Source organism: Pogona vitticeps, chromosome 13, assembly GCF_051106095.1.
Source record: "Pogona vitticeps strain Pit_001003342236 chromosome 13, PviZW2.1, whole genome shotgun sequence".
NCBI classification, from domain to species: Eukaryota; Metazoa; Chordata; class Lepidosauria; order Squamata; family Agamidae; genus Pogona; species Pogona vitticeps.
Genome location: NC_135795.1, coordinates 6,779,514 through 6,802,895, shown reverse-complemented (window position 1 = coordinate 6,802,895; position 23,382 = coordinate 6,779,514). Strand labels below are relative to the sequence as shown.

The 23,382-nt window shown below is 47.2% G+C and overlaps 1 protein-coding gene across 2 annotated transcripts in view; it reads right to left on the bottom strand.

The window, feature by feature from the left end:
- Nucleotides 1-3,694: 3,694 nt before the first annotated feature.
- Nucleotides 3,695-23,382, bottom strand: part of NTN3 (netrin 3) — a 235,454-nt gene continuing 215,766 nt past the window's right edge. For both annotated transcript variants that reach the window (XM_020808199.3, XM_072982925.2), the window contains exons 6-7: nucleotides 11,565-11,639; nucleotides 3,695-7,217 (exon numbers count right to left, since the gene is read on the bottom strand). In XM_020808199.3, coding sequence (XP_020663858.3) covers nucleotides 6,889-7,217; nucleotides 11,565-11,639 — 404 coding nt within the window. In that variant the 3' untranslated portion in view covers nucleotides 3,695-6,888. The remainder of the gene's footprint in view (nucleotides 7,218-11,564; nucleotides 11,640-23,382) is intronic.

The window sequence follows — 23,382 nt, the reverse complement described above, 5'->3', positions numbered from 1 at the left end:
ATAGTCAAAGCTATGGTTTTTCCTGTAGTGATGTATGGAAGTGAAAGCTGGACCATAAAGAAAGCTGACCGCTGAAGAATTGATGCCTTTGAATTGTGGTGCTGGAGGAGGCTCTAGAGAGTCCCCTGGACTGCAAGGAGAACAAACCTATCAATTCTAAAGGAAATCAACCCTGAGTGCTCACTAGAAGGACAGATCCTGAAGCTGAGGCTCCAATACTTTGGCCATCTCATGAGAAGAGAGGACTCCCTGGAAAAGACCTTAATGTTGGGAAAGTGTGAAGGCAAGAGGAGAAGGGGACGACAGAGGATGAGATGGTTGGACAGTGTCACCGAAGCAGCCCACATGAATCTGACCCAACTCCGGGAGGCAGCGGAAGATAGGAGGGCCTGGCGTGCTCTGGTCCATGGGGTCACGAAGAGTCGGACGCGACTAAACGAACGAACGAAGAGTATTAACTCTTCAGTTCAACAAGGAAGTGAATTGTGGACAGAAAGAGGCTTGACACACCAAAGCCCTCAGAGTGGTCAACCTTGCTTCTTTCTGTAGCCTTGACAAAGAGATAGTAGATGTGCACGTTTAAAGAAAAATCAGTGGCAGGAAGAGCAGCGTGAGCACACTCTAATTTGAACAATGGCTTTGGCTAGCATTGACAAGCACATCATGCAATGTGGTGACAAGTTAACCAACACAGCCAAAGTACTTTTCAGTAGGAAAAGATGGTAGATGGACCACTCGCCAAGCATCAACTAAACCTCAAAGAAAAAAAAAGTTCCATTTCTGCAAAGGAGAGGAGCCTCAATATTGCAAAGGGATCTGAAGGAAGGTGAGGAAATTTTATTTGACAACACCCCCAGTGGAAGGTCCCAAGTCAAGATGTTGTGATACTGCAATATGAATCCCCAGATGTGGGGAAGCTGAGCGGTGCAAATTGTGGATATTGTGGGGGAAAAACAGCATGTCAGGGAGTGGACCTTGCAATGTTAGGCAGACGCAGAACAACCCATTTGTGTGCATTCACAGAGGCCATGAAGAAGAACAGCAGCATTTTCTGTAGAACCTCAGGCAGTCCCATTCAACGATATGAAAGGGAAGGATCAAAACAGAACAGCTGGCCCGAACGATAGGATTTATTATATAAATGACCTGAGTTACCAGATAGTACTTGAATAACATAGATTAGAACTGGAGGGCAATCAAATAGAAGAAAAGCGGAAACACAAGTTGATATTGCAACATGAATAGATTGGATGTCAGTACATTTTATGTTCTCCTCCCCCTCCTTTTTTCTTTCCTCATATCCCCCTTTACCTTCTCTACCCGTTACCTTATAGAATAATAATAATAATAATAATAATAATAATAATAATAATAATAATAATAATAATAATAATAATAATAAGAAGAAGAAGAAGAAGAAGAAGAAGAAGAAGAAGAAGAAGAAGAAGAAGAAGAAGAAGAAGAAGAAGAAGAAGAACAACAACATCTGGCTGGTTAGCTAGACTATGGATACAAGCAAGGTATGAAGGCAGCTGTTATTGGAATTCTGGCCATGATTCCCATTAACTGGCTCTTGGCACCAAGGTCTTCTGCAGGATGGAGAGGGTGTGGGCAAGCGCCCGCTTAAGGCCCCACCAGTACGCTTCTGCCCCATGAGGGGCCAGAGGGCTTTCAGCTGTGGAAGTGGATAGTCACTGGCAGCCCTGACTTGGAAAGGTTATGCTGAGTGAAGCGGCTGCTGCAGCCGCCACTATCTTTTCCCAGCATGTTTCAGAGTCTAGAGGCATTCCGGGGAAGTCACGAAGACAGCAGTGACTGCAGAGGGTTATCTTGGTGTTTCTCTTCTCTTCTGCACGCTGAGCCCTAAACATATTTTCCAGAGGAAAAGAAACCTTTTTTTTAAAAAATGAAAGATCCCACCGCAATAAAGGGAGGCTTTGTCAGCCACGGTGGGCCATCCGAGGCCCTGCGTATCCTGGCATTTCCATTTCCACGCCAGGTGCAAATTCTTGGCATGCTTGGCGTGCGACTCGCTCACCAAGGATGTTCCCGCCCCTGCGGCTCTTTGGGAGAACTGACAAAGCGGGGATGACCTTGAATGGATCAGTCCGTCCAGAGGTAACACAGGGAGTTGTGCTGGACTGGCGGGCCAGGTGCCGTGTCAAGTGTCACTTCTCCTTGACTTGAGCATCACTGGAGTGCCCGCATCTACCCAGCATGCTAGGCAGGGACACAACAGTCCTCAAGACTTTGCTGAATCAGCAGCTGAAGGGCCCTCTTGCATTGGCTGTTAAAAGGAATTAACACTTTGGCTATCGTCCAAAGCACTCATCATCTCATTGTGCCCTCGTACCATGAAATCATCCTTCCTTAAGTGAAGCAGATGGCAGGAAAACCTTGCATACATAGTACAAACCCTTTAGAGTCACTACAGTCCTCCAGCGACATCAAAGAGCAGGCATTATTAACCCAAGGTACTTAAAACAATTATAAGACTATATAATCTGAGACTTTAGCCTTAGATTAAAGACCTAAGTAAGGACATATTGGACAGCCAGTGCTGTAAATGCAAGGCTAACTTTGTTTAATTTGGACTAGCGAGTTTTCTTTGGCATATACTTTTGTGGACCACAGCCACTTCATCAGTTACATCTGATGAAATGGGCTGCCGTCCACGAGAGTGTTTGCCAAATAAAACTTATTAGTCTTCAAGCTGCCAGAAGGCTCTTGGTTGCTTTTTTTTGTTTTGCAACAGTCTAACTTGGCTATGTCCTGGAAATGCTTAATTTAGGTGTTCAAGGACTTGAGAGTTCATTTTTTCCCCTCCCCCTCCCCCAATTTGGCCACTTGTCCCGTTAGCTCTAAACCTCCAAATCTTTCAATGATATCAAAGCAGCTGAGCCAGTAGCTACCAGGCGGCAGCCTCAAGATCACGGCTACCCACCTTCCTTTGTGACATCAGAGCAGTGGGGCCAATGGAAAGCAAGAGGCGGCCCTAGCACCTCAGGGGATCCCTTCTGTGACATCAGAGCAGATGCACCAATGAGGAAATAGCATCCCAAACCTTCCCCAAGCTCCGTGATGGGGCAGACAGGTTTGCAAACGGTGGATTGCCTGGATTCAACAGGGAAAGTAAAGAACTGACCATCCGAGTGTTTTAGGAAAGGATCAAGAAACATGGGGTGGATGGAAAGTGAGGTGGAAGGCGTCTCCCTATTATTCAATAAAATACTCTGTGCATGCTAGCGGGAATGGACAGAGATGGGAAACATCACTTTTTCTGACGAAACACCCAGAGTACTCCGGCCGCCATGGCCAGAAGGTGTTCTGGGAGCTGTAGTCCAAAATATCAACATTTCTCACCCATGAGAACTGGTTGTGTAGCTTGCACGGCTTCCCAGCAAGCATCCTCGGGGGACTAGGAAGCACCGAAATGTATACAGGTTCAACTGAAAGAGAACTTAGTCCAATCATCAGCACATATTTTCAAAAGATTTGGGCCTCCAACAGTAGTGCTCCTGTGGGCAGTTTCAAGGCGGCAGTGAAGTCCAGTCAAACACGGCCCAGCTCACAATGTGGTTTGGGGGACTGACCAGTGTTAACCCAGATTGACAAGAGATGCTAGAGCAGGGAATGCGGTCCCAGAAGAAGTAAACACGTGCACGGACACAGAAAAGAGACTTCTGACACCATGGAGACTAACAGATTTATTGTGGCACTAAGTGTTTATGGAGTAGAGCCCATGGCATCAGATGGCCGATACAGACCCACATGCAGAGAGGTACAGATGATGGAGGAACGTTGTCATTAGTGGAGGCCAAAAGATCTGAGATATGTAGCGCACCCTGTGAAACATGTCGCCACTGTTGACACTGGTTGTCTCATGAGAGGGTGGCGCACAAAGATCAGCTGTCCCATTCCACCACCACATTATATTTAGAAGCGGCGAAACTGGAGGAAAAGCATTTTGGCTGCTTTGCGAGTGGACAAAGGGCCCGAGACTGGGGGATGCTCGTGTGCATTGCTAACAGTGTACATTTCTAACAGACAACCAGCATAATTCTGGCCTGCAACACATACCTCCTCTGAAAACAAGGGTACGTCGTGATTTTACATTACTGCTGTTTGAAAAACGGAGTATCCAAATTTAATGGGTCTACACAGGACAGGCCCTATTATTAGTCTGAGTGAATCAGAGCCTCAGGGGACAGATGCTTAACGAAGTGCTGCCAGGTTGGCTCTGACTCACGGCAACCCTTTCCAGGGTTTTCTAGATGTAGAGTACTGTACTCAGAAGTGGTTTGCCGATCTTTTCTCCTAGGGGCACTTTAGGGCTGTGCAGCTCGCCCAAGGCTACACAGGCTGGTTTATCTCCGGGAAGGCACAGTGGGGGGAAATCAAACTCCCGATGTCTGGCCCCACAGCCATTAACCCAACCCACCCAACTGGCAGAGGCCCAGGATGGTAAGAGGTTGAGCCCCAGGTTTTGCCTCTTTTGAACCTCTGGTTTTAATCGGCTGCTTTTTGTAACAGGGGAAGATGTCCATCACCCAAGTTGAAGGACAATTCAACCACCAGTCCAGTCAGATTTGGTACAAGGAAGTAGGGGGTGAAATTTTGTCCCTGCGCCAGGCAGCAACATGCCATGGAACAGTCCTGGGTCCTACACGCGAGTCCCACAACCATTATCACCACTGCATTTGGCCCCTCTTCCACCCGGTCCCCAGTCCCCAACTGCCCTGTACTGGGCAGTGAGTTGTCAACGACAGTTCTCTCACTGCTGCTCACAGGAATGATAAGAGTTTCCTATTGCACACACGTTTCTGTCCACATTCCTGCACACATGAGTAGAAGCTAGGATTGCCAAGTCTCTGAAAACCGGTTGAAGACAGAGCGAGGATGCTGGCAGCTGGCAGCAAAATCCTGGTGAGGTGGGGGGGGGAGATAACTGAGCGTTGTCATGGCCCGCATGCAAGAAAGGTTCACCCTGGCCATCCAAGTGGTTTTGTGCTTTGGATGGACTTGGTCTTCACTTCAGGCAGCAAACGGGTAGGACCGAACGTGAGGGAAGCAATGATGGGGAGCAGAGAATGGCAGGTGCATGCGAGGTTGCCAGAATTTCTCATACCTGCGTCGATACTCTTTGGACAAATTGCCTGCTCTTGATGATGAAATGACACTCTTACAGCTGACCGGAGAAGCATCCATGTGTCTCCAAGTTCACGTGGGTACTTTTTCACCTTTTTGCTCCTCCGCACATGAAAAAGGCCATATTGCTGAACATTCTCCACCCCTTTTTTTTAAAATGTCACCTGCTGCTTTTTGTCTCATCTTCACAATGCCCTGGAACAGCATTCCATCCACTGCATTGTGAAGGATATGAGATGGCTGCCTAGCTTCCAATGTATGGCTTTGCTGCCGCCACACCCAACAAGAAGAAAAGAAGCTATTTCTCCCCCCCAAAATGGCTGGAGACTCTCCCCATCCATGACAGCTCTCCTGATGCTTCATGGGACCATTTCAGAAGAGTTACATGTGCCAGTTAAGGGTAACAAACACTTCATGTATCCGGACTTGTGCCGCAACAGGTCTCTGTGTATGCTGGCAGTGATGGAATGGGGGCAGGCTTCATGCTTATGGGATCTACTTTGTATTTTGACTAGGACCTACAAGTCGAGCTGGTACAGAAGACATATCAAGCCCTAGTCAAGAATGACTTGCCCGGCTTCTATCCATCATGTGAGCAGGGGAGTATCTAGCTCAGAGTTGTCGCTAGCAAGTTTGGCACTGGGGAAAGTTAACACTGATTTCCCTCCACTCCACCCAGATGCATGCATACAGATTCCTCCCCAAAGGAAAAGAGATTTTATGCTAAAAGGGGGAGTGGTAAATCAAGGGAAGTGTTGCCATTTATTTTCCTAACTTTCTTCAGCAGATTAACCTGCTGTTTTTGGTGCCCTCTAAACGATGGTGTTGTAGGGCTGTGTTGCCATTGCTCTCCCCTAGTTATAGTTTTGTCTATCCCTCTACCCTCCCTGTTATCACTTTCTCCTTAGGGAAAGTGATTTGCCAATAAAGGACACAAGCCAGGGACCTTTCCTCTGCAGGTCCTCACTTGCATGTGGGGGAAGCAAATCTGGAGAAGGGAAGGGCTAGTGCTTCCCCCTCACATGATGAAAAGAAGCAAGATGTGTGATGGCCAAAGAAGGCTAGACTAGACTTACAGAATTGTGAGACCAGAACAGAATAGACATCATATCCATGTGAACCAAAAATCCATCTCTAGATACCTAAAACATTTGTCATTTGAACTGTAGAACCCATGGCATGCCACAACTATTGGGCGCTTGTTGAGATTCTGAAATCCTTGTTGATCTGTTCACACCTTACTGGAAAATATGCCAACAGATCCTGATCTATCTTCTGCCCACCCTGCAGTAGCAGGCAATATTGGGGGGCGGGGAGGGGGGCCCTCGCAGAATTTGATAGAATCCGACCAACAATGATTAAAACAAAACACTAAGGTGGGAAGTTCATTCCTGCCCAGAGATTTGAGCTGCCTTCTCCCAAACTTCTTCAATTAACTGGCCTTATTAGACCTTTCCTTCACTTGGCTCCTCGTTAAAAGGTTTGTCATACTGTGTTACTCTTAATAAACATTTTTTTTTTAAAAAAAAGACCCAGGCACTCACACAATGCAGCTCTTCCCCGCAGACACACAAAGTAACCATTGCCAAAATATACACTATACACAGGCGAATCCATCCATTCACATGATATGTATATGTACAGAGTCTCTAGCAACAAGTCTGTTGAATGGAGTGCACAGGGAACCAACAGGCGAAGGAGGCGGGAGGCAATGTATGGACAGACGTGGGCCTGAACCCATCATGGCTTCAGGCATTTCCCCTTCTTCTCCCGCCTCTGCAGTTTCCGAAGGCGACGAGTCCAGGCGTCCCGCCACTGGATCACCAAGCTGTTCTTGTCGGCCATGAGTCCTGGCCGGTCGGTGGGGTTTTCGCTAATGCCCATCACCAAGTACTTCTTGCTGATTTGGATCTTGGGGCATTTACACGCCAGGTCTTTCATGTGGATCCATAAAAAGTTTTCTCCCCGTTTCACCCGCTCGTCCCGGACCTTGTAGACGGAGAGGATGTTGACGGTGAATTTGGCCCAGCTGGCCACGGTTTCCATGTCTAAGACGTTGACTTGGACAACTGGAGAGGGAAGGAGAGAAAAGAGAAAGGTCACAGCAGGAAAAAGAGGAAGCAGAATATTCCTAAACTTCCCCAGGGGTGAGCACATTCCAAGAGGTCTTCTAGCAAGCCCCACCTGTTCTGGCCAAATTGACTTATTATCATATGCATTATTGTATTTCACAGAATCATAGAACAATTGAGCTGGAAGTGGCCCATAAATACATGGAGTTCAACTCTGTCGCTCAGTGCAGGAATCCAAATCAAAGCACCTCTGACTGATGGTTGTCCAATTTTGTCTTGAATGCCTCCAACGTTGGAATGCTCCAGAGATGGTTCCATTGTTGTACTGCTCAAACAGTTAAGAGATTTTCCCTGATATTCAGCCTAAATCTGGCTTCCTGTAGCTTGAGCGATGTCTTGCACCCTGGGAAAGTTGAGAACAGATCCTGTCCCTCCTCTTTATGACTACCTTTCAAGTAATTAAAAAGGTCCCAATTTGATTATTCTATGAATCATCCAGTTAATTTTATGAATCAGTTAATTTTATGATTCTTATGAACCATCCAGTTAATCCTGCGGGGATCAGAAGCCAGATCGTCTCAATTCCCAGCCCAACGTTCTGATCATGAAACCACTTAGGTTCTTGATGAGATCCGGTCCAGGCCAAGGAAATAAACATTGTGGGCTACTTCTCAAGCTGGTACATCCTGATTTGTTATCATCTCGGTGATTCTACTCAACAGCTGTTTTAATTTTGGTGTGTAATGCCTTCCTCTTATTTAAAACTATGGTTATAAATGTTTGCTTTGTACTAGAACCTTGCGCAACTCGATGGACAGAAAGGCATCTCCTGGAGTATGATAGATGGAAAAGCAGAGTATGAATATTTAAAGGAAATAAGTGAACAGTATCTGATTGCAGTGATGGGCAAGGAAAATTACGCCTCTGCCGAAGAGTCCTTTTTTCCTTCTTCTTTAAGCTTCACCACCGCCACCCAGTCGCATAGCCATCTGACGATGGTTTCTACTCCCACTTCCACTTCCACCTTGCCAAAAACATCTTTTCTGCTGGAGCACAAGAGTTCCAGCAGAAGATCAATCACAAACCTCACTGGCTTTACCAATTATCCCTCTGCTCCAAAGACTGAATGTACTCATGTCAGAGTGATTAACAACCTGCAGTCAAGATGCCCTGAACTCAGGCTTCGCACACGCCCCCCTCCATTCAAGTCCCCTCCCACCCTCCCTCCCTCCCTCCCTCCCTCTCTCTCTCTCTCTCTCTCACACACACACACACACACACACACACAAACACACACACACACCCCTTACAAGACAAGCAGATAAAGTAAAAATGCTCTTTTTAACATATTTGGCAGACAGGAAGGGACTGTATATGGGTGCGGGGTGAGAACCAGGGAAAGCACAAAATGTTTTCTGAGGTTGAGTTTGTACGTGAGCAGATCTTGAACTGGTGAAGCAAAATGACTTTGGCAGTTTCTACAGAGCTGGTGTGTGTGTGTGTGTGTTGGTGTGGGTATCCGTGTGGCACTGAGTATGGGGAAAGTGGCCGCGGGGGAGGGGGGCAGGGATCAACCACGCACCCCAGGCAAAGACAGGGAGTTGAGCAAACTGTCTGCACAGTGAGAGGAGGGCAAGCGTACCTTCTGGCTTCCTGCCGTGGCTGCTTGTGGCCCCCACTGGGCCAGGTTCCTTGAGCCAGGATTGTCCGTTGGAACTCAGCGGCCAAAATCCTTTTGCTTAGGATAGTAAATAACTCTAGAGGGGGTCCACTGAATCAATGAACTCACCCAGTAATTCAAACGGGCCTACTCTAGCTGTGACTAAACTGCTAAAGTACCATATTTTTTCCTTGTACTTTTGTCTAAAATCTCTAGACTAAAAATTGAGGGTTGTCTTATACATGGAGGTAAGCTGAGGAAAGAACAAAAATAAGTGGAGGGGAAAGCAGGGATCAAAGTGATCCTGTAGGGTTTTGATCCCTGCTTTCCCCTCCACTTGCTAAGCCCCACTTAGATTTCTTATTTTTGGGTTAGAAAAGTGGGGGAGTCTTCTACATGGGGGCGTCTTATACACAGAAAAAATAGGGTAAGTTGCAGGAGACCCATTTGAACTGGAGGAACCTATAGTGGAGCTGACTCACCAAATTCATATGGATTCAGTGAGCCTACTTTTAGTGCGGTTCAATGAACTAAGCAACAGGATTTCAGTCTGTGGCAATGCCTGAACCCCTGCACGGACTGGAGCACTGCCAGCAGGAATGGCTCCTTTGAGGGGATGTGAAGGTGATGGCGCATTCCACTGCTTTCCAATGGCGCCTGCCATTTATCTACTGGGACGGTGGTGCTATGAGGCTACTTCCTGCTAACTGTAGGAAGCATGTGCTATCCAAAGAGAAGGGTAGAGGAAGGGAAACAGGGAGCAGCCAATGGAGCTGTAATGGCCAGAGGGGTATTGCGGGTGGCTACAGTCCCATCACCATGAAATTGGGAAGACCTCGGGGTGTTGGTTGTTGCAAAGGGTCTCCTGGTTCTCCTGGGCTGAACGATATTTCTGATAGTTCCTCTGACTTGCAAATGCTACTGCTGAATGTCAGGCTGGAGACCTGATCCTGGACGACACACTAATCCCGCCTGTGCTACAGAGACCGTGCTGAATGAAGCGGGAGAGGAATGGGGCAGGCGTGTAGGTGTGTGTGTCGGAAACACTCTCAGTTTTGTTCATCTGAGTTTTCTGTAGAGTGGGAGGCAAGAACGGAGAGGTGGGAGGTAAGGCGACGGTGGTCTGCCCTGATTTGACTCCCTCCCTAGCTCTCGTCCCACAATGTATTTGAACATGGATGTCCAGGACAGAATACAGCTTGCCTTGATGTTCAACCATCTCCCTTCCTGAAATACCAGAGACAGTCCCCGGGGTGATGGTAGAGTTCCTCTTGGCTTGTCATGCTTGGGGGGGGGGCTTCAACACCCAGAGCACTCAGGCTGCAAGGCAACCTCTGGACCTGTTTCTGTTTCGTTTATGTGTCGTGGGTGAGAGGAGGGTGATTTGAGTGGGGAGGACCTCTCTTGTTATCCTGTCGTCACTACCTGGTAGGGTCTGGACTATCTGGAACTTGGGAGCCTCTATGGGGAAAGGAAGACCAGGTAAGATGCTCCCCTCCAAGAACCCAGGTTGTCCCTTCCTCTTTCCCTTCCACTGGAAAAGCGCACTTTTCAGGCAGGCCATTAAGTGATTTGTTTAAGTGGGATTTTTTTTTTTTTTTTTTTGGAATGCTGCATTTATTAAATTCAGGGCTTTTTTTTAAAAAAATGTTTCTAAAGCATTTTTACTGGCGTTTTTTAATGTTATTAAATATTTAACGGTTTTTAATATTACACTTGATGGTGTTTTTCATGGTGAACATTGCGTTGTTTCAATGGATAACTGGAGTTTCTTATGGGGGAGAAAGCTGGCATATATATAAAATGAAGAAGCAAATAGATCATAAAGATGATCCACACCAAGAAGTGTATGGTTTCCTAATGGCTTTGGAGAGATTCCTGCCGCCTCAGCAGATGATGCTGTAAAAGCCTTGGTTGATGTCTGAAATGTAGAAATGGCCACGGCAGTGAACACGTGGTAAGCCGCCAAATGTTATCTCTCATGCAGTGGAGCAAAGTTAGGCCCTTGTTTTTGAGTGGGATGGTAATTAGAGTAATGCTTGAGGAAAACATACAGCTACTGTGCCTCTATTTCATTGCCCAAAAGAGCTGTTCTGAGTGGCCAAGCATCTATTTACACTTGAGAAAAGAATGCAGACTACCCCAAGGGCCTGTTGCGAGCAATCTGCACAACACTTTGCAGACTAAAATAGCTTAGGTCTACTCTGAGGGTGCACATGGTTCATATTAATGAAAGAACGTTAGACAAAAGTTTCATGATTCTTTCATATTCCTGCCTCCGTGTAATCTTCCTTTCACCCTTTATTTGTCAAATCACCCAAGAATTATTTCATCCAGAAGGCAATCGTGACATCTGGAGTGGTGGTGGGAGGAATTTTGAATCTGTAAAACGGCCTGGATAAGGTTGAAAAACCCAGTGAGGGTTGCTCTTTGCTTCAGCTGTTCCTTGTGGGTGAGTTCACTGGGAATCTACTGAGCTCCTGGCGCCCTCCATCTTGGATTGTGCTGCTAACCCCCAAGAATGCAGATAAGTGTGTCCGCTTCCAAATTTACCACCACACCACTGACGATAAACTAGACTCTTCCTGGCCTAGCAGAGGGAAAGAACAGAAAGAAGGAACTTCCACTTTTGGATTACTATTGCGTTTAAGAGATGTAGCGGTGTGGGTGAAGCTGCTCCTTACCGTAATCTTTCTTGCAGTACTTTTTCATGTTGATTTTGTAGTTGCCTTTGGCTGGCTTGCAGTAGGACTCACAGTCTGCAGGGGAGAGAAGAAACGAAATCAGAACGGCCAACACAAAGCTAGCAGAGTGGCAGCCATACCATGATCGACACAGCTTGTATTGCTCAAAAGATGGATAGCATAAAGATGGGTATTCCTGTTATATTTCCATATTTGTTTCCAACTTTGTAAAAAGTCCATAAAAACATCCATACACATTTTTGCTTAATATTTAGGCAACCATATGCAGACTCAAAGTAGACACAACATTTTTATGCACATTGCCTAAAATCTTCTGATCTCTGCCCATCCTTTACACCTGGTGCAACATGCCAGTTGAAGCCTCAGCTTTCAGTCCCCATGTCAAGCTTCTTGCTCTTTTTGCAGGACCGCAAGGGAAGGGAAAGGAAATTTGTGGAAGGAAGGAAACAGACAGAAGAAAGGTGCGTAATCCTTGCCACCATGTCTTACTTTCAAATGGCTTGCCCAAGATCGTGAGCCTGCTTAGTGGGGGGAGAGAAAGCATTTGGAGAGGGAGGCAGAAAGCACGGGGAGGTTCAAGAACCCCTTCCTATGGTTTTGCTTTATTGCGGCATCTCTTAGCAGCAATGCTGGCAAGCCCTTGGTCCCAAGTCCCAAGTCTGAGTCTTCGATATCAAGTCTCAAGTCCCAGCCGCCAAGTCCGACTCCCTATTAAAACCAAGCTTTTTCGCTCAGAAAAAAAAAGGGAGAGGATGGGTGGGTTCCAAGTCATTAAGTCGAATCTGAGCCATTGGGGGAAAAAAAACTGAGTCAAGTCCAAGTCAAGTCACTGGTGCAAATTAAGTCTGATTTGACAGCAAGTCCTGTGACTTGAGCCCCCGTGAACGTCTCCTAGGACTACAATACAATGGTGCCCCGCATAGTGACGTTAATCCGTTCCAGGATTAACGTCGCTATCCGGATTCATCGCTATGCGGGGGGGGGGGAACCCCATAGGAACACATTAAACTCTGTTTAATGCATTCCTATGGGGGAAAAACTCACCGGTAAGCTAAGATTCCCCCATCCGGCCGCCATTTTCGCTGCCCGGTAAGTGAAGGCATGGCGCAAAAACGCTGCGGGCGGCCATTTTGCTGATCCAGCGGCCATTTTGGAACTGCCAATCAGCTGTTTTCTAAACATCGCAATGCGAAGATCGGTAAGCGAAACGCTTACCGATCATCGCAATGCAATGTTTAGCCTATCTAAACATCGCAATGCGATCGCATTAGCGATCACAAAAATGCGTCGCTATGCGGATTCGTCGTTAAACGGTGCACTCGTTATGCGAGGCACCACTGTACTTGCTTTGATTTTTAATTGGTTTTGAGCAATGGTAAAATCCAACAGAAAGCGGCGCTTCTAGCTGCCAGTATTAAAAATAAGGAACAGTGGGGAAATAAGTATGTGCAGGATAGGAAAACAACATAAAACTCGGAAGTGGGGGAAGTGGAGGGAAGGAGAGAGAGAAAAAAAGTATTGGTGGCTGTATTTTCTTTTGCAGTTTCGCAACTACGTCAATCTTATATGGATTTCCACAAGGATAACTTAAGAGTTTTATTGTGTGTTTTCTTTTATGATTGTGTTTTATTGATGCTATAAAAACTATTATATTTAACTTGGCAGCAGACTTTTTTTTATTTGTGCGCATGATGCTTTGATTTTGTTAAGACCTAAGGTTGAGGCAATAAAAATCTTTGTCTGAATTGAATGAAACCTTGAATATATATATTTTGGGTCCTGGGCTGTTCTTATGATGAGGAACCTGCCAAAGAAAGACTACTCCATAACATTATTCATAAACTGCTGGATCACAAAAAGAGAGAGAGAGGATAATACAATCCATACCACCTTTTACCAAATAGTGGTTGAAATGCAAGAGTATGTCATAACAGGATTAGGCCCATTGGATCACTAGAGGTTTGGTCAGGCAACGGCCCCATAAGTTCCACTGATTCAATGAGCCTACTCAAGTTGTGCCCTTCTTGGATGGACACCTTAATGTGGTGAAGACGTTTGAGTTTGCCCGTGAAAGTAAGAGCAATGCGGTCAGGAGGTCAGGCTCTGTTGTGAGCATGGTGACCCAAGGCAGAAAAGGCCACAGTTGAGACACCAGACTAGGATGCATCTGCTCTCTTCGATTCTGAAGGAGATCAACCCTGAGTGCTCACCGGAAGGACAGATCCTGAAGCCGAGGCTCCAATACTTTGGCCATCTCATGAGAAGAGAAGACTCCCTGGAAAAGACCCTGATGTTGGGAAAGTGTGAAGGCAGGAGGAGAAGGGGACGACAGAGGACAAGATGGTTGGACAGAGTCACCATTTACCACCCCAACAGGTGTCCTGCAGTTCACTGTCCCACTCCCTCCGGTTGGCGCCCACTCTGAGGCAGTGCCCCGGCTTCCCTGCCACATCTCCTCTGGGCACCGCCTCGGAGTGGGCACCCACTGTATCGGGTGGGGCAGTAAACGAACCAGGACAAATTACCAGACCGGCGGTTTGTGGCCATCTCCAATCTGGACCCATAACTGGCTGCACCTACACCCACCCCATATGGACTGCACAAGCAGGGATCTGGACAACGCTTGAGTCCCTTGGGGATGTGGTGGCACTGCAGGTTAAACAGCAGAAGCCTCTGTGCTGCAAGGTCAGAAGATCAGCAGTCGTAAGTTCGAATCCATGCAACGGAGTGAGCCCCCGTCGCTTGTCCCAGCTCCCGCCAACCTAGCAGTTCAAAAGCATGCAAAATGCAAAAATGCGAGCACATAAATAGGTACCACCTCGGTGGGAAGGCAACAGTGTTCCGTGTCTAGTCACGCTGGCCACGTGACCACGGAGGATTGTCTGTGGACAAAATGCTAGCTCTATAGGTTGGAAACGGAGATGAGCACCGCCGCCTAGAGTCGGACACGACTGGACAAATTCTCAAGGGGAACCTTCACTAAGTCCCTTACTTTGGTGCTGAAAGTTGTGTGTGTGCCATATGCCTTGTGTCAGAGACAGCATTTTAAAGAGAGGTTTCTGCATTTTTATATTCAAGAGGACTTAACAGCACAGTTGGCGCTTACAAAGCCAAGCCAAACATGGCATTTTACACTCAAATGAGACTTGCCTATTTTTAAAAAGTGGCTTTGGTGGACAGCGAGGCCGGGGAGACAGGACTGGAAGCAGTGGACAGGATTTAAGCCTTTACCCAATGAGGGTCTTCATCCATACCCTTTCCCATCTCCTCCTGGCCATTTTAACATCTGGAGGAACCCCGCCCCCCCGGTGCCAATGGGAATTTTCTTCCTGGATGAGCAGCTGCCACAGAAAGGGATCATGTGAGGATGGGGACCAAGAATGGAATCCACTTTGTCAGCCCTTTGGTCCTTATCCAAATCCCACCCCCCCCCCCAATTTAATGCTATTTACTGAATTGATAACCACATAACTGTTCTGAACTGTATGTGTGTCTGTCCATCCAGCCTGTCCCCCAAGTTTATTTGAGCGTTTGGGGCACTTGGATTTCTCGAAGGCACCAACTGTGGCTTTCTGGCTGCTGGGAAAGCCGTCTTTATTAAGACCCCCCCCCCCTGCATGCCTCCCTGTCTCCCGCAAAGGGAGGCGACGTGAGAGCTGGCTACCAACCGCCCTCCCACAATGGACTTCCCAACACAGTGGCGCGGCTTCCCTCCTCGTGTAAAACAGCCTGTCTGCGTTAGGGTCCAAGCTCTCCTCCTCTCCTGGCCGCCCCCCAGGGTTACCTCCCCAGTTCCCTCGTGAACTTTATTTTAACAATAAAGTGGGGGAGGGAGGAAGAGAGAGTTACCAAGGGTGGTGGACCGGGGTGGGGGGGAAAGGGGCCTTTCTCGCCCTGCTTTTTGCTGCTCCCTGCCATCTTCCTTTGAACGTCTCAATTTGCCTCTTGCCAAAGGTTCGGCGTTGGCTGGGCTCTTCTCCTCCCATCCCAGACCATCTTTCTTCCTCCTTTTCTTCCTCTCCCTCAGGTTCTCCCTCCTGCTTTGGCAGCCGCTACCTCCATCTCCCCTGGGACAGGACGTGCAGTCAATGGAGCCCCTTTTGTTTCTGAGATTTGCCAGGAGCTTTGGAGAAAAAAGAGCTTGAGAGCAGGAGGGTGGGTGGGAATGCGCGGCGCCTTGGCGTGCCAACTTTGAGAGAAGAGAAAGGGAAGAATCCCAGAAAGCGACACAAGCCCAACTCCACGGCTCCTGCCCATTTCCACACCGCTGCCTTTTTTTTTTCATTCCAGCTTTCACGTTGCCTGCTCCGAATTTGTCATCGCTGAAAGACAACGCAGCATGAAGCTAATTCGGTACCAAAGGGGAGTGAGGAAAGCAGCCGGGTAGAAGTGGCCCCCTTTCCACCTCACTCAGGCCTGCAGTGGCCAGGCTTTTCTTAGCTTTGTGATGTATTCCTGTTCTGGGTTGTGTTTTTGTCGTTGCTGTTGTTGAACAAGGCCAAGCGCTCTGCCAAACTCCAGCAGGCTTCAGGATGGCTCAATCCATGCGCTCCTCTCTTGTAGTTCTTTCTCTCACCGTTCTTTTAAATCCACACACATCCAGGCTCTTGAAAAACCTGAGGGCCCCATCCACTCAGTGCGCCTCAGGACCTTTGAAGGGGCGCCGCGAGCCTGGGAGAATCAGACCGCAAAGATGGGAAGCCAGCAAGCCAGCCAGCGAGATGCCAAGAAACACGGAGGAAAAGAAATTCATCTTTTATTAGCCTCGCCGGTAGTTTCCTCAGGCAAAATGCATGTTCAGGGCATCACGTTTTTAACTCCTATTTGCAATAATGAAATGCTTTTCTCTATGTGGGCTGGAACAGCGTGGAGGCATTGTCAAAAAAGGAAGGACAACAATTTCTAAAACGTAATGCGAAAATAAAAACCCATTGAAATGCATTGAAACCCCTTCAGTGCGTTCCAATGGGCTGGAAACTCAAAGTCCAGCGAAGATCCTCCATAGGGCGGCTATTTTCGGTGGCTGTCTTGCGAGGAATCCATCCCAGAAAACAGCGGGGAGCCATTTTATTTACCCGGTGGCCATTTTGAAACCGCTGATCAGCTGTCCGAAAATCGTTGTTTTGCAAAGAATCGGTTCCCAAAGCAGGGGACCGATCATCGCAAAGCAAAAAACAACTATTCAGACCATTGTTTTGCGATCGCAATTGTGATCACAAAAAGATTGACGTAATGCGGTTTCGTCGTAATGCGGGGCAATCGTAAAGCGAGGCACCACTGTATTTTCATCCCACGTGTCTACACTAGGATCAGTAAATGCAAATCTCAGTGTTTTTGTTTTTTTGTGTGCATGTCTACATTAGGATTAGTAAATGCAAATCTCAGTGTTGTTTTTGTGTATGTGTGTGTGATCTCTTTCCTCTTTTTCTGATGAAGCCCAAGCAGCCTACCAATCTCAGGGCAAAGCGACGACAGATTTACCTGCCTGTATGATTTATCTCCTACAACAAGATGATGAGAGTTAAGAGAATGGGATGATTTATAGGAGACCGTAAATATGGCCTACTGTGCCAACGGTCTTTCACTGGAAGAACTAATCAAGCCATACTGGAGGATTCATGACATGACTCATGAAGCTGTACCTGTTCATATCCACTGAGTCATTGATGAATGGGTTGATACATTTCTGGCGCCTTTGGCTCTGGTCTGTCATGGCCCGATCCAGATGACAGAATGTGCATAGCATAAATAAAGATGAGTGCAGGGCGTAAGAAAGGAGCTGTACGCACTGCGAAGATGAGGTTATGTTTTGTTGAGTCTCCATTTGCTATGACTAAATTTTTTTTTCCTGAGAACGGCTGACTATATTTGGAATTACTGAGCCAGTTGCTTAGTCTAGTTTTGCAAGGAGAGGGAGTGAGAGACAGATTCCAAGCCAAAGACACCCAGATAGAGAGACCATTTTTCACTGCTTTATTTCACTTGTCTCTGGAGCAGCAAAAGACGTTGGCGCCATTATAATAGCTTTCTGAGTCTAGAGTTTCCCTCCAGATCACTACACTACACTGCCCAGTTCTGCAGGGCAGATACCCCAGGACCCTCAGGATGTTTCCGTCACTTATATATCAGTTTTCAGCTTCACAAACTGGAGGCTACCTGTAAGCTACTCAACAGGAAGAATGTAGATTTGCATGAGCAAACGGATCCTTGGAAGTTGATTTCTAAAACAGAGTATGATTAGAGGTGGGCACAAACAATTGATTTGTCGGTTGGTGCCAGTTCATCCTTCAGATGACCAGGTATTCAGCGGCTCCCAGTTCCGCCCTGCCTCCTCTGGTGGGCATCCACTCAGAAGCACCATTCCAACTGCCCTGCCCTGCCTCCTCTGTGTGCTGCCTCTAAGTGGGTGTCTGCTGGAAGAGGTAGGACTGGGAAGCACCAAGCACCTGTTCGTCCAAACGACAAACTAACATGAGCCGATGAACTGGTGCTTTGTGCCCATCTCTAAGTGTGATCACACAGGAAAACAGACCCCTGTTGCGCAGCCCAGTGCAAGTTCTTTCCCGGCTATCCCACAACACATGGGGAAATGCACTCCAGCCCAAAACCAATCTGTGCCCAAGCTGGGCATTTTTGGTCCATATGTAGGGCTTCTACTTTCTGGCCCCAGACTTGAGCGATTCCACAGCAGACAGAAAGATCACTTACCATTAAAGTGACCCTTTTGGGTGCAATTGGGCACACACCTTTGGGATCGTCTGACTGTACCCACAGAGTTCTAAGACCCAAGGAATTCGCTACTTGCAACAGGGGCTGAAATCTAGTAATAAGTTGGAACTTCAGTAGTCCGATTGAATTAGCAGGGATCTGGTAAGCCATCTCCTCTATAAGTGCTACTGATTCGATGGGCGTACTCCAGTTGTGACTGACTACTGAATTCCAGCCATTACATTGTTGTGAGCTACCCTACATGAAAGGTTCTGTGAGGGCTTGGTTGTGAACTAGAACTTCTGGCTATTAGAACCCCCCGGTTTTACAAAGCACCTGATTTTGTAGGAGATAAAAACTGCAAGAACTGGCTCGTTGATACAGGTCAACACCACTACCTGTGTTTTTTCTGCTTTCCTTTGGGAGAGTCCAAGAGGAGAAGAAACCATTCTAAAGGAAATCAACCCTGAGTGCTCCCTGGAAGGACAGATCCTGAAGCTGAGGCTCCAATCCTTTGAGAAGAGAAGACTCCCTGGAAAAGATGCTGATGTTGGGAAAGTGTGAAGGCAAGAGGAGAAGGGGACGACAGAGGACGAGATGGTTGGACAGTGTCATCAAAGTGGCCAACATGAATCTGAGCAAATTCTGGGAGGCACTGGAAGCCAGGAGGGCCTGGTGTGCTTTGGTCCATGGGGTCACAAAGGGTCAGACACGACTAAACGACTAAACAACAACAACAAGAGGACCCCTGAGAAGAGGACCTCCGGTTGCACCTCTTCCACTGATGCTCTTTTCCATCCGTTCTGTCTACTGATCTTCCCTTCTTTGGGTTTTCAAAGTAGAAAAGCAGGTACAGCTTCTGCCATATCATTCTGTGCTGCATAGAAGATGGGCTGAACATTAGAAAGAGGAAACGCAGGAAAGGCAGAATTGGTAGCTGGAACCATCCTTTTTAGAAACGGGTGTTGGAGCCAAAAGGAATTGGCCACGATGCAAATGGCAGAGGCATTGCCAGGAAGCTTTGTGACCGTAAATCTTTGTCCCTGTCTTGTATAATTATAATTTTTTTTAAAAAGTGTCACAAGATGTAAACTAATCTGCACAGTTAGAAAAACATATTTGTGGGTGGGTGGGTGGGGAGGAGCCCTCCACCAATCTGTGGTGATGGGCTTCAGTAGGCAGCCGTTCTTTAAAAGGACTGGAAATTATTACAAAGATTATTTATAAAAGCTATAAAAAATGTTCCCCCAGTGAAGGTTCGTCTGCACCACCCCCTCCTCTCCCCCAATCCAGTGCTCTGCATCGCCTTCCCTTTCGCTGCCTCCCACCAGGCACCAGTGAACCTTCCCGGCAGCCGGCAGGAACAGGGCAACAGGGAAAACAGAAGGTCCCGACACGCAGCGCATGACGACAGAAGACACAGGAGCTCAGCCGGGGGGAAGCAGGGAGGCAGGCAGGGGCGGGAGAGAAGCCGGGTCACCCAGGCTGCCCTGATGTCCTGCATCTGAAACAAGAACCTGCAGTATGGAGATATGCGTAATCTGAGCAATATCTCCTGCACAAAGCTAAGTGTAGAGCAGGAGGGGTTATGTCACACACATGGTAAGGTGAGACGTGGCGTCTTTGAACTTGCTCTCTTCTACTCTTCTACGGGACGTGGTGGCACCACGTCTCTTCTATGGGACGTGGTGGCGCTGCGGGCTAAACCGCGGAAGCCTGTGCTGCAGGGTTAGAAGACCAGCAGTCGTAAGATCGAATCTATGCGACGGAGTAAGCTCCCGTCACTTGTCCCAGCTCCTGCCAACCTAGCAGTTCAAAAGCATGCAAATGCAAGTAGATAAATAAGGACCACTTTGGTGGGAAGGAAACAGCGTTCCGTGTCTAAGTCGCACTGGCCATGTGACCACGGAAGATTGTCTTCGGACAAAACGCTGGCTCTATGGCTTGGAAACGGGGATGAGCAGCGCCCCCTAGAGTCGAACATGACTGGACAAAAATTGTCAAGGGGAACCTTTATCTTTACGTACTCTGATCAAAAGTAAATGTCATGCTGAACGGAGTGCTTAGCTGTTAAAACGTTGGAGTTCGAATTACGTGATGGCATGGATTCGTAGAATGGGTGGTTTGTGATGGTTTGTGGGTCACCATGAACCACAAACCACCCCGAACCCCCAGAAAAGCAAACCGTTTTACGGTCAGTTTTTCCAGTTGCTACCTGCCCGGCCCCCTTCTCCGTCCTCTCCCTATTCCGTCCTGCCTCCTCCTCCTCTACTGCCCCCTATTGTGACAGGCAGGCCCATGTGCAGAGGCCGTGGGCCCGGCTTCTGGAAGGGAAGATGGGCCACTCTCTCTAAAGGTGGCAGGAGCGGTATCAGTGGTGGTGGAGGAGGAGGCAAGGCCAGGGAGGGAGGCAACGGAGGCAGTGGGAAGGGAGCAGGCGGGCATCCGTTTTGCAAAAGTTTGGCCCTTCCTTTCGTTTTGTTTTTCCAGTTTGTAGTTTGGTTAATGCCCATCTCTAGTTTGAATCCCTGTGGAGTCAAGCGTCAGGGCAGCATTAGGGGCGACATGCCTTTTCCTTGGAGAGCCGTCTTGTCTTTAACAAATCTACGGCAGATGCAATGTGGTTCCTTCCAGGCTGGGAATACGTAGCTGCATCTGTTGAACTGGGCCAGTCCAACTGGGAAAGACTTTCCCTATCCATATCAAACGGCAGCTCCAACAGCATGTGACTGAAGAGGAGGAGTGTGGAGAAGGGAATTGCCAGGTAGGAGAAAGGGTTAACCTCCCCTCTTCTCCAGTGCCAAATCTCCAGAGTGAACTGGTGGACCAATGACCGCATTGACCCTATAAAACCAACAACATGTAGATCTGCTGATATCACTGCCTGGGGTTTGACCCTAAGGCTTTCCTTTTTAGGGAGGCTTTCAAAGCGTGTTTACTGGAGCCAAATTTTTGGTGATCGTTCATAATGATGTTTTATCTTGTCTTTGGCAACTGTTTATTCAGTTTGTCCGCATTTTACCTTATTTGATTTTAATACGCCTCTGGCTGGGAATCAAATTATAAATAGAACTTGAACACAGAATCATAGAATAATGGAGTTGCAAGGGGCTTATAAGGCCATTGAGTCCAACCCCCTGCTCAAGGCACGGATCCAAATCAAAGTATATCCAACAGGTAGTTGCCTAATCTTCTCTTCAATGCCTCCAGCGTTGAAGCACTCACTACCTCCAGAAGTAATTGGTTCCACTGTTCTAACAAATAGGAAGCTTTTCCTGATATTCAACTCAAATCTGGCTTCCTGTAACCTGAGCTCATTGTTGCATGTCCTGGATTCTAGGATCCTGTTCTTCCTCTGTATGACAATATTTCAGGTACAGTGGTGCACCGCATAGCGACGTTAATCCGTTCCAGGAAAAACGTCGCTATCTGGAAACGTTGCTATGCGGGGTGGAAAACCCCATAGGAACGCATTAAACTTCGTTTAATGTGTTCCGATGGGGGAAAAACTGACTGCTAAGTGGGAATCCTCAATCCGGCCGCCATTTTTGCCGCCTCGGTAAGCGAGGAATCGGTGCGAAAATGCTGCGGGTGGCCATTTTCGTCTTCTGGCGGCCATTTTGGAGCCACCGATCAGCTGTTCCAAAACATCGCAATGCGAAGATCGGTAAGCGATCGGTAAAGCTCTGTTGCTTTAAAACATGCTTTTAGTATTGATGTTATTTACCATTTTTAATGTGACACTAGTTCAGTTTTTTAAAATATTTGTATACTTCCTGTTTTTAGCTTTTAAACACAGTCTTTTTAATGATGTAAACTGCCTTGGGTCCTTTTAAGGAGAAAAGCAAGGCAAAAATATTTAAAATAAATAAATAAATAAATAAATAAATAAAATCAGTTCCCTGGGCTCTCACTGTTCAATACCAATCATATCCGAGGAGGCTGATGTGCTCTATCTGCCTGTTCACTGGCACGGATAACAGTATACATTGCAGCTTGTGGCCACGGACTTCAAACCCTAACAAGGACTGGCCCACTTTGTTTCATCAGAAACTGGGTTTCTTAACTCATTACAGTAACTGAGTTTGTAGAAAAAAAGAAAGCACCTAACTGATTTTGTCACAAGGGAATGCTAGTGAGCTGATGTTGCATTCAGCTCAAAACAGGCTTTTCAGCCTGACATGGTGACATAAATACAGGTAACAGGGGGCTCTAGAAGGAAATAGGAAGAATGGGGTTAGGATAAAGGAAGGAAGGAAGGAAGGAAGGAAGGAAGGAAGGAAGGAAGGAAGGAAGGAAGGAAGGAAGGAAGGAAGGAAGGAAGGAAGGAAGGATTTAAGATATTAGAAGAAATAAGGAAAAGCTTATAATGGTTTTCATGACCTATTTAATAAAAATATGTCTATGAAAGGCAGGAAATGGTTTGTGGAATTAGTAATTTAAGGAACATAGAGGGAGAGTCGGGGAGGGGAAGGGCTCAGTCTTGGAGTAACCTTCCCAGACTACAAAATTAATTTCACTCCATGTTTCTGCAGAATGTAGAGAAGAAAAACCCAAATCCATCTGATGTGGCCAGAGGTTGAAGGCACGAATACTTTTCCATACAAGAGGCAAAGAAAACATTAAAACGGCTGTTTGAACTGGGCGCATTGCATGGCTTCAAATATTGTACGGAACCCTTTTATTCTCTGCTCCCTTGAAAGAAAAACTCGAGCCATCTTTCTGAAACACTATTCGGTTTCGGAATTTTGCAGTCCGAAGGCATTTGTTCAGGCGCTCTTTAAGCATCCTGTCATCGATATTTGGCATGCTGTCTGTCTGTCTCTCGGTTTGTTTGAGAGGGGAAGGGACACATTCTGGGCTGAGCATGCAAGAATGCAACAGGACACGGATGGAAGCTCTTAGATAGGTCAAACTGAAGCTTTCTGGGCTATTGCTCCCACACTGACCCACATCTCACCATTACCTAGGACCACAAGACAAGTCATCGTTCTCTTAAGAACCAATCCTTCTCCTTTCCTCATAACAAGTCAATGGGACTAGCCCTACGGTTAGGCAGAAACTGCTGCCTATCAGCCAATCAAGTAGG